Genomic DNA, 11,433 nt, shown 5'->3' with positions numbered 1-11,433 from the left:
TTACTTGCCCTCTTACTCGCAGCCACAGCTACGGATGTTGGTGACTACATGCTGGAGCAGCCCCGAGCCCCCGGAGGGAGCAGATGGATGAGCCCACAGGTCAACAGGGAGCTGTTTCCTGAGGGGGAACTGCTGCTCCAGGTATGGTGCTGTAGCTTGGGTTGTGTGGGCTTTTCCCTTGGCTCCTGCCACCCAGCCATGGTCCCATGCAATGGAACATGGGGTCCCATCAGCAAGAGGAGACCCTGCTTTACCTTCACTGCTATTCTACAGGCACTGAGCACCTTGGGGCAGGGAGCAGTGACACTGCAAGGCTGGGATGGGGCCCTGGACCCACTCTTTTCACCCCACACAATTTGCTGCCCCTTTTCAGTGTATTTGTACCATAAACTGCATCTGTAACAGAGCAGGGCTTGGGGTGGTAGATTGTGCCCTATCATGCAGCAGTGTAGGGATTGATCCCTGGTTAGTGTCTGAGGTGGTGGGTTTCTTGTGTTCCAGTCAATGCCAAGAGGAGAATGGTGATAGCAGTAGGGTAAAACATCCACCAGGAGCATTTTGCTCTACCTGAGGCATTGCATGAATTCCTGAGGATGAGCTCCTGGGATGGAAGATGGTTCAGTTTGGGGATGGAGAGCTGGATCTTGGAAGGCACTGGTGGACAGAATCATAGGGTGATGGGAGCTCTCCTTTGTAGAGAGGCCAGTGTGTGTGTGTGTAATGAAACAGCTGTCAGTGAACTTCAGAGGAGCTGGTGAATCAGCTGAATGCTGCTTGTTTGGGCTGCCAATGGAAGCAGGAAGGAAATGAGGTATGAAAAGTCACACAAAGGCTGGTTGCAGAATAAACATCTGGGCATGTCAGCTCTAAGCTTGCCACACCTTGGGGCTGCAGGACAAGTCCATGCAAGACCTTGAGTTGTTCCATGGCTGTTTCTGACACAGCATGTGTCTGTGCTTTATGGGCCTTCTCCCCTTCTCTCTTCTTCCACCAGCAAACGGGTGTTTGGCTCTCCTTAAAGTCTGCCTTTGTTGCCTTCCAACCCAACAGCGTTGGAACTTGATGATCTTAAAGTCCTTTCCACCCCTAACTATTCTATGGTTCTATGATAGTCAGGAGGGAGCCTGTGGTTGCCCCAGTCCCATGATGGAGCAGCTCTCTGGAGGCTTAATCTGAGCCTTATGATGGCAATTTGTTGAGCATTGGCACCTTTGGGTGACTGGAGGCATCTGGAGAGCTTGTGAGGTGTTAATGGGATACAAATCCCCAGCTGAGCTGCCTGGTGGTTTAGGTTGGTTCTGCTTTGAAGAGTGTATTAGTCACATATTGTCATCTGCAGGACAGCCTCTGAGTCAGGGACCCGTGGGGACTGCAGCACACAAAGGGAAGGGACCGGTCCTGCTGCAAGCTGGATCTGTGTAGGATCAGACACCCATTCAAGTAATCCCTGTTGCTAAATAAAGCCAGCTCCCACGAGCTTCAGTGTCACTGTAAATGGGCAAGTGCATGAGCTGTGGCAGCAGATTGCTCCTGCCTCCTCTTTGCAAGGAGGGACAGAGCCAAAGGAGCAGCTTGGAAGGCAAGAGCCTCTCCATCCTGGTCTCCATCCCTGGCAGTGTTCAAGGCCAGGTTGGACACAGGGGCTTGGAGCAACCTGCTCTAGTGGAAGGTGTCCCTGCCTATGGCAGGGGTTGGAACTGGATGAGTTTTAAGGTCCCTTCCAACCCAAACCATTCTATGACACAGCATTTCCCCATGGTCCCTCCCAGGGGCAGCTCAGTGCAGTTGAGTTGGGCAGTAAGGGCAAAATCCATGTTTGCCCCAGAAGAGCGTAGCTATACCTTCTATAGTAGTGATGGGTCTAGAAATGGTCAGTCTGCCTTGGATCATTGCTCATGCTAACACTGAAGAAACCCCCTCAAATCCACCAACTTACCAGGATTAAAGTCTTGCATGATCCCAAGTTGCTTCCATTATCTTGCTGATGAAGAAAGTCCCTTCCTATCTCCAAATGCTGAAGAAACACTTGGAGAAGTTCATCTTCCAGCAGTTGGATTGTAGCTGGGGAGAGTAACTCTGGGTTCAACTTCTGCTTTCAGGCACTCAATGGGTTTGTCATCGCTGTGACGGGAGATGGTTGTATCTTCTACATCTCCCCTACTGTACAGGACTACCTGGGCTTTCATCAGGTGGGTACCATGGCTGTAACCGGAGGGATGCAGTCCAGCTCTGGGAAGGAGGTGCTGCTAAAAGTGATGCCAGGGCTTTATTCTTCCTTCCCAGCTCCCTTGGGTCATTCTGGATGTATGTTTTCACATGACTCATGTCCTTTGGGGGCTGTGAAAGCCAACAAGAATGCTTGTGATTTAGTAGGAACAGATGCAAGTTGAGCAATGGCAGGCTTTAGCTTCTTATCTCCCTGTGGAAGGGTGGTGTGAGAGTTGTCTTGGATCATGCTGCTGGGCACTTGTGCTTGAGGGCATCTTGGCATCAGGGTCAGTACCATGGCTTACCTGGGATGCCAAGGACAAGCAGGTCTCAGCCCACATCGACCCTGTTACCTCCAGTTCTGGCCAAAGGACTGAGTCCACAGCAGGGCTGTGGGGCTGCCAAGCCTGCATAGGTGCTGGTGTACCTGCAGGGACTGATGTGGTGACCCCAGCACTGCCCTGGGCAGCCTGTTCCAATGCCTGAGCACTCTCTGGGGAAGGAATTGTTCCTCAGCTCCATCTAAACCTCTCCTGGTGCAGCTTGAGGCTGTTTCCTCTTGTCCCATCCCTTGTTCCTTGGGCTGATGCCCCAAAGTCAGGGCAGTCAGGCAGGGAGTGGTCTTCTCAGTGTACCTGTGTGTCTGGTTAAGCAGGATGCTCTGCTCTGACCCTTTCTTAAGGGAGTGGCCTGAGCTGCCCATGGTTGGTCAGAACCATGCTGACCATCACAGTGTGCAGGACTAGGATGGGCAAGGCATGGCCCTAGAAGAAGGGGGTTGTGTTGTGAGGCAGATGTGAGAACGTGCTGGTGTTCTTGCTGTGTGGCTTTTACAGCTCAGCATCAGCATGTGCATCTTCCCTGGTGGCCCACTTAAGGAAGGTGGTTTGCACTGGGATACAGATCCCCACTGTTAGGGGGGCTAGGAGTTAAACCCCATACAAACCCACTTTTTAAACCACCAAATCCCTTTGCATAAATCGGGGGGGGGGGGGGGGGGATGACGGAAAATAGATAGGTTTGGTCAAAATGGTTTGATCAACCTCGGAATTACTTTATGCATTGATCCTGTGGGAGAAACAAAGCAGAGAGCCAGGGATGTCAATGCAAAGAGGGAGCTTGTGTGCTGCTGGAGACTGCAGTTTGTACCCCACCAACACATTCCCCTCTGACAACCCATAACCCTTGTGGCCCTGGGTCTGATTTGGTCCTGAGATGATGCTAGAGGCTAAGACATGCCAGGTAAATGCCACTGCTGCAACGTGCATCCCATATATGGGGAGAAAAGCTTCCCAAAGAGCAGGCTGGGAGTCCATTCCCCATGGACTGTGGTTAAGGATCAGGCACCAGAGCCAGTGTGGGACATCCTTGGAAAGGCTAGGAGACACCAGGAGAACCTGTGGGGAACAGGCTGGAAAGCTCTGTTTAGCTATGGCCAGAGGATGCTGGGGATACAGGCACTGTGATGCCCCTGAGCAGCCATGCTTCCTTGGACATTACCATTTCCATTATAGAAACCTCTGAGCTGTTCCCACAGTGCCAGAGGCTTTTCCCCATCTCTGCTTGCTTTTCCTTCTTCCTGAGCCACCCTTCTTAATAGCCAGCAGGTTCCTGGTCCTTGTTCTCAAGGCACACAAAGCTTTGTGTTTGCCTCTTTATGCTCTATCGTGGTGCTTTTAGTATCCATGAAGGAAAGGCTTCTGCTGTGTCCCCCTCCAGACACGTTTTCCAGGCCTTTCTTCAGCAAGAACTCTCCTCGTGTCGTTCCAGTCGGATCTCATCCACCAGAGTGTGTACGAGCTGATCCATACGGATGACAGAGCTGTCTTCCACCACCAACTGCACAGGGCTCCAGTGTCCAGCAGCAGCCCGCATGGTGAGTGCCAGGGTGATCCCTCTGCATGGCCACTCCATGCTGGAAACACCTCCTGCTGGTGCTTAGAGCCACCAAGCACAGGGAGCATCCCATAGCTGGGACTTGCAGCCATCCCATGGCTGTCACCAACAGGTTTGTGCTGTGCTATACAGATGGGGATGTTTTCCCCAAACTTTTTTGCTTTTCAGGATTTGAAATCCTATTCATTCCAATGGGAGCAGGTTGTTGCCTTGCTCCTGTGTGAAGGGGCAAGAGGACTTTGCCTTCCCATGGCAAGCTTGGGAAGATACTGCCCATCAGGTGGAGATCATGGGCTCATTCATTGGAGAAGAGAAGCTGCGTGGAGACCTCGGAGCAGCTTCCAGTGTCTGAAGGGGGCTACAAGGATACTGGAGAGGGACTCTTCATCAGGGACTGCAGCAATAGGACAAGGGGTGATGGGTTCAAATGGAAACAGGGGAGACTGAGATAAGCTCTTAGGCAGAAGTTCTTCCCCGTGAGGTTGCTGAGGCGCTGGCACAGGGTGCCCAGAGAAGCTGTGGCTGCCCCATCCCTGGAAGTGTTGAAGGCCAGATTGGACACAGGGGCTTGGAGCAACCTGCTCTAGTGGAAGGTGTCCCTGCCTGTGGCAGGGGCTGGAACTGGATAAGCGTTAAGGTCCCTTCCAACGCAAACCATTCTATGACTCATCTGAGCATTAAAGTCTCCACCAGGAAGTTCTAGAAGGCTTTGAGGTATGTACAGCTTGGAAGGCTTCATTTTCCCTTTGGTTTCCCAGCCTTTCCCATGGAGCTGCTGGCTGGATGCAGCACCACATCCAGCCCCGAGGAGCCCTCCTTCATGGAGAGAAGCTTCACCTGCCGCTTCCGCTGCTTGCTGGATAACTCCTCGGGATTTCTGGTAATGCTGGGATACCCCTCTATGATTCTGTGGTGTTCCCAAGGAACCACTGAAGTTCCATGGGGAGGCAGCGCAGCCAGTCCCCATCACCCTGTTCACTTCACACCCATATTCTCTAACCCCATCCAAGGCCTTGCGTTTCCATGGGCGCTTGAAACGCCTCCTTGGGCAGCAGAAGTCACCATCAGACAGGTCCCCATTTGTCTTCTTCGCCATCGCAACTGTCCTTCAGCCATTCTCCATCCTGGAGCTCCGGACCGAGACGCTCATCTTCCAGACAAAGCACAAGCTGGACTTCACCCCTGTGGCCTGTGATTCCCAGTAAGACATCTCACTTTCCCTATGGCAAAATGGATGGAAGACCCATGCCCATAGAAGCAGGGTGCTTCTGACCTGACTCCTATGGCAAGGTGTCTGATGCTTCAGTCCATCCACTGCAGTCCCCCAGTACCATGATGAGCAGATTAACTGAGTGACAGCACTTCTTGGCTGCTGGGTTTTAGCCCAGCCAACCCAGCTTGGGGTGGTTCTGTGGGAGAAGGGATACAGCTCAGCCCAGGATGGGGAGTTGTACCCAGAGTGGGAAGCTGTTGGGTAGGGAATCACATCTGGCTGGTGGGATGCAATTGGGGAATCCATCCCTGGTATCCCTGTTGGTCCCCATATTTCCAGGGGGACGGTTGTCCTGGGGTACACGGAAACGGAGCTCTGCAGGATTGGGTCTGGGTACCAGTTTGTGCACGCCGCTGACATGATGTACTGTGCCGAGAGCCACATAAGAAGTGAGTGTTGGGGGGAGACACACTGGGATGAGGGGGCTTGGGGGGGGGGATTTTATGGCTCCCCAGCACTCTTGCTCCTTGGTGGGGCTGCGCAGACAGCACTGGATGTGCCATGCTGGCTGCATCCCACATTGCCCCTGTAGCACGGGCATGAGGTGATGCTCAAGCTCTGGTGCCTTATACCTATGCAATAACCATGTCCCTGCTTCCTCTCTTGTCTCCCTGCCCTAGTGATGAAGACAGGGGAGAGTGGGCTGATAGTCTTCCGGCTCCTGACCAAGAAGGGTGCCTGGGTGTGGGTGCAGGGCAATGCCCGGCTGGTGTACAAGGGGGGCAAACCCGACTGCATCATTGCCCAGCAGCGAGCCCTCTCGTGAGTATCTCTGTGTCTCCATTTGCCCTCAATGCTCTCAGCGTTAGATTAGACCTTAGGCAGAAGTTGGGGTTGGAACTGGATGAGCTTTAAGGTCCCTTCCAACCCAAACCATTCCATGATTCTACGCTCATTCCTGCCTGGGACAAGCTATGGACACACAGTTGTTCTCTCAGCCCTTCCCAGAGCCGCAGTCCTCCACCAGCAGCATTGTAGCCAGCCCATGTGCTTTAGAAAAGCCAGGGCAGGGCTGTGAGCTCCTGTCTCACTGCTGAGAGGGTGGTTTTGTCTGGTCCCTTGTAGAGGAGGTGCTCATGCTGTTTTCCATCTTTTTTCCCCTCTGTCCTGAAGGGATGAAGAAGGAGAGGAGAATCTGTGGAAGAGAAACCTGCAGCTGCCTTTTACTTTTGTGACGGGGGAAGCGATCTTATACAGGAATGACCTTCCTGAGACCCTGGACTCCTTCCAGGCAAAGGAGGAGCCACAGATACAAGCACACTCCCACCCAAAGCAGTGCTTGGTAGATCCCAACCCTCTTCTTGGGCCCGTGATAAAGCAGGATGCATCCATATACAGCTCCCATGCTGATAATGTGCTTCAGCTCATTGCTGAGCTTGATGGCCTGAGCCAGGATGAAGGAGTCAGTGATGCCAAGGACAGTGACTCCCTCCTGGTCATTATTGAGACCCTCTTTGAGAAGAGTGAGGTGGATGGAAACATCTCCCAGGCACTGCAGAGCCTCAACATGGACACTGCAGAGCTGCAGTGGTGGGAGGATGCTCTGCTCAGCTTGGGTGCAGAGAAGTCACCAGCTCAGGAGGTTGGCACTGAAGTGGCATCCTACATGGAGCAGATGTTCCTTGGGCAGGATGTTGGGAAGAGCATGGTATTCCTACCCTGCAATGAGGAGAATGGTGCTGCAGCTCATCTCCAGCACTGCTGGGCAGCTCAATCAGTGTTTCAAGGCCCAGCACAGACCCAAGCACCCGGTGCCCAAGGCCAAGATGCTGTGGTCCCTCTGGTCTCCATCAGCTCTGCTCAACCAGAGCAACAGGTTCTGTCTAACCCAGCTGGGCTGGTGGAGGGCACTGTTCTGAATGCCCCATTTGAGCTGGCAAAGCCAGGACAAGGGCTTCAAGCAGGAGTTCCCACCTCTGCTCCTATGGATAACACTGTTCCTAATGATGACATCCAGCCTGGGGGCAAGCTGGTGGGCTCAAGCTGCCCACCACCATTGCACTCAAACACACCAGTGACCCAGTGGCACAATGTCCCTGTTCAGGCAAACCCAGGCAATGCTTTAGGGCAGAGCACTTCTGGAGGCTGCCAGCCGGACGCTTGGATAGCTCTGAAACATCTGGAAGAAGCAGAAACACATCTGGAGTCCCAGCCTGTGCTGTCTGGGAGGCCCAAGAGCCTCCCAGAGGCTGAGTTGTTGTTGCTGCCCTCCCAACCTGCTCCTTGCCCTGTACAGGGCTTGCATGAGTCTTTGTTCTCCCATGGGGACCTCCATGAGGAGGAGGCTGTTCTCCCTGCAAGAGCATCACCAGAGGATGGGGACTTCCCCAAAAGGCCCCATATATCTCACCTAGAGCCCAGCTTGTCCTGGGAAAGGGAGCAGGCAGTGTTCCAAGAGGACAAATGGTCCATGCAGTGGCTGCTGCAGGCTGGGGCAGCTCCTTGTTGCAGTGGGGCACGTCCAGTGCAACACAGCAGCCTCCTGCTGGGGTCCAGTGTTGGACCCACACTGCCAGACCACGATGTGCTGCCCGAGTGCCAGTATGGAAATAGCCTTTTCAGCCATGAAAGCAACTTCTTCAGGGATACCCCTAAGACGACATCCCTTCCCCAGCATCCTGTTGCTTTGCCTTTCCCCAGTGAAAGCCACCCTGAAACATCACCAGGCTCGTATTTGAGGTTCTCAGCATCTCTTCCTACAAAGGTGGGTGCAGGAGCACTCGAGCAGGGTCCTGGCTTCCCATCAGCATCCTCCTTCATGGGTGGGCAACCTCTGTGTGCCTGTGAGGTCCAGCTTAAGGTGAGGTGTGAGGGCTGCAGGACCTGAGGGGTGCCCCAGCTCTCATGGATAGAGCGAGAAGTGGTACCCAGGGGATGCAGGCACAGCATCCTTTGTGGGCAGCCTGGGTTTGAAGCATCACTGTGAACTAGGAGCTACATTTTGAAGAGCCACCAGCAATTGGGAGCATTCTGGCCATGCATCGCCTCTGAGTGCTTCCTGGTCTCAGGAATTGTGTCTTCCAGTGCCTGAAATGGAGTTCCCTAGCAGAGCTTTCAGGCAGCCTAAGGTGAAGTGTTTTGTTCATTTAGTTGGGTTTTTAACAGGTCTTTAAGGGAGATGCAGCCATGCCAGCAAAGAGGATGGCAGACTTTGAGGATCCAAGGAAGGACACATTGTTTGCTGGACTATGTGCTCATGGCAACCTCTTGCAGATGAACCTGCTGCTTTACATGCAATGTAGCACTGGATTGCTGTTTCTCAATGCAACATGGGCTCCTCCTCACCTCTGTGATGAGGACCACCCTTGCCATGTTGGGTTCCCTGCAGTATCTCAGCCTGCCGGAGTGTGCTTGCTCCCCATCCCCTGTAGTCTTCATTTCCTCTCCCTGTTCCTCTGGAAAAGGGATGTTATCAAGCACTTGGAGAAGCTCAGCAGCATCTGCAGGGTCTGTATGGGATCTGGAGTTGGTGAGAAGAGGTGGCTGGGTTTGGGCTATTCAACAGGGACTTTGGGAGAGGTGGGTACCAACCTGTTGAGACCTTTCTGGGCAGGAGGGTGAGGAAGTTCCAGCCAAGCTCCTCCTTAGCTCAGAGTGGTTGGGAGAATCATCCCTTCTGCCTTTCACACCTTGTGGTAAGCCTGTATGGTTTGCCAAGGAGTAAAATAAAGTGTGCTGGAGTGGAGTGATTCATCTCCCTGCATCCCTTCCTTCATGCCCTGCTTTGCCTCACTCTGCTGGCCCTGCTTGATAGGCAAGATGGGACATGGGAAGGGTTAATGTGCTGGCTTCATGCTGGGAGCAAAGTGATGCTGGTGACAGGCCCAATGCCTCTGAAGTGGCCTGGAGGACCACCTAGGGCAGGGAAGGGAGCTGAGTACCTATGATGTGAAGCCTTACAAACCAGAAGACCCAAAATGCCACCAGCTAGACTCCACTAGCCAACCTTTATTGTCCTGGCACCTGTAAGATCATAGCACCACAGCCTGGTTTCTGTTGGAAGGGACCTTAAAGCTCACCCAGTTCTAACCCTGTGCCGTGGGCAGGGACCTTCCACTAGAGCAGGTTGCTCCAAGCCCCTGTGTCCAACCTGGCCTTGAACACTGCCAGGGATGGGGCAGCCACAGCTTCTCTGGGCACCCTGTGCCAGCGCCTCAGCACCCTCACAGGGAAGAGCTTCTGCCTAAGAGCTCATCTCAATCTCCCCTGTTCTGGCAGGTTAAAGCCATTCCCCTTGTCCTGTCCCTACAGGTCCTTGTCCAAAGCCCCTCTCCAGGTTTCCTGCAGCCCCTTTAAGCACTGGAGCTGCTCTGAGGTCTCCCCTTGAGGAGCCTTCTCTTGTCCAGGCTGAAGCAGCCTGGCTCCAGAGCAGAGCTGCTCCACCCCTTGCAGCATCTCTGGGGCCTCCTCCAGACTCACTTCAACAGCTCCATGGTTTCCCTGTGCTCATGGTGCCTCAATAGGTTTAACACTCCTGGCACCCAGCAGCCCTTGTGCTCATGAAGAGGAAGGTGGTTGTTATCTGTCAGGGTTTGTGTTGTTCCCAAGGGGTGCTCTGGACAGGCACAGGCTGTGGTGTTTGAGGGTTCTGTTTGCATTGTCAGTAGGTTCAGTCACCAGTCTGTATTAAGCTGACCCCTGTTTGGGTTCCCTGATACAAGTCTGATGTGGCTAATAAACATATCCCTGCAGAAAGAACACATCTGGAGCTGCACTGGACATGCAGGGGCTTGTGGAGGGTGTCCTGCTTGTTGGCAGCGGGTTGGAACTGGATGAGCTTTAAGGTCCCTTCCAACACAAACCAGGCTGGGATTTGATTGCACCCTGACCTGCTTTGCAGGAGCTCACTCCCTACCATGCTGTGTGTGAGTACCAGGCTCTGTGAGCAGCCACAGCAGGAGGATGGAGCACGGCTGAGCTCCAGGCAGGGGCAGCAGGAGCAAGGCTGCAGTGTGGACCTGAGTGCTCTGTCCAGGTAATGGAACCAGACACAAAGCCCTCCATCATCAGCCCAAGGGCCTTCCAGCCCTCGGAAGGCAAGCTCCCTACCACACACGTGTGAGGTCCACACAACACCTGAGGCAGAGAAACTGCCTGTTCCACAAGTCCAAGGACATCCCCAGCCTGCTGTCGTGGTGATGGACCAGAGAGTCCCTTCCAAACCCTGTCTGTGATTCTGTGCTCCTGAAGAGCAGGAAGTCCCTGATGCCTGGATAAGCAATTTCAGCTGCAGCTGGGTTTGCACATGCAGGGAGTGGTTTGGTATTCGTGGCTGGAGGGCATTGCTCCTAGTGCCAGCAGGGCTGGAGATGGGCTGTGGGCTTTGCTGGCAACAGCTCTGCAGGACCCCAGCGAGCTGGGTTGGAGCAGGTGGAAAGCAGGCCCAAGGGGGCACATCTGCAAATGTCTTTCCATGGCGGGAGGGCTGGGATTTAATGGGAAATCCTAGTGTCTAAGCTGAGCACATGAACACAACAGCTGGCATATGGGATTAAAGGCAGGAATAAATCACAGCAGGCAAGGACACCAGCAAGTGCCCGAGGAGCCTCACGCATCCTGCACATCAGGATCTTCCTCTTGCCCGCCGTCATGTACCAGAGGAGAGGGATGCCTGGAGACCTGCAGACCCTGGCCTGTATCTTCTACCTGCTGCCCCTCAAGTTCTTCCTGGGAGAGATATGGCAGAACCAGCCCTCTCCCTAAGGGCATTCAAGGCAGGCATGGGAGGGGAGTGAAGAGAGCCTCTCCTTCCCCAGCTCAAGAGGGCACAGGAGCCCAAGTGGAAGTGCACAGCAAGCCTTCAAGGGCCAAGTTTGCACCTTCCTTCACTGCCTGGGGGATTGAGTGGGGGAAATGTGTCTTTGGTAGCTCACCCTCTTTGGAAAGGCTCCAGCTGCCTTAGGAGACATTCCTCACATAGCTTTGCTGTGAAGAAAGTGCTGACCTGTTACAGGGGCGTTTGCTGAGCAAGTGAAGATGAGCCAAAGGCAGCTCTGAAGTGCTGGGGGAAAATGGGTTTCACCAGGGTTGGGCAGGAGGTCAGGCTCACACACATA

The 11,433-nt window shown here is 53.8% G+C and overlaps 1 protein-coding gene across 1 annotated transcript; it reads left to right on the top strand.

The window, feature by feature from the left end:
• Positions 1-27: 27 nt before the first annotated feature.
• On the top strand, positions 28-8,151 carry LOC130598749 (aryl hydrocarbon receptor-like; the record flags this gene model as incomplete). Its single annotated transcript, XM_057408497.1, is given in 9 exon segments — positions 28-141; positions 2,100-2,189; positions 3,979-4,084; positions 4,863-4,984; positions 5,115-5,305; positions 5,657-5,766; positions 5,998-6,139; positions 6,491-7,973; positions 7,976-8,151. Coding segments are annotated over 9 exon segments (2,403 nt in total), but the record flags the coding sequence as incomplete, so codon positions are not given.
• Between the last annotated feature and the right edge of the window lie 3,282 nt (positions 8,152-11,433).

The sequence above is a fragment of the Pezoporus wallicus genome, unplaced genomic scaffold (genome assembly GCF_028554395.1).
Source record: "Pezoporus wallicus isolate ANWC-B61680 ecotype Strahan unplaced genomic scaffold, APGP_CSIRO_Pwel_v1 contig_11856, whole genome shotgun sequence".
Taxonomy (NCBI): Eukaryota; Metazoa; Chordata; class Aves; order Psittaciformes; family Psittacidae; genus Pezoporus; species Pezoporus wallicus.
The sequence above is the reverse complement of the archived record's forward strand: the minus strand, read 5'-3'. Positions and strand labels throughout refer to the sequence as shown.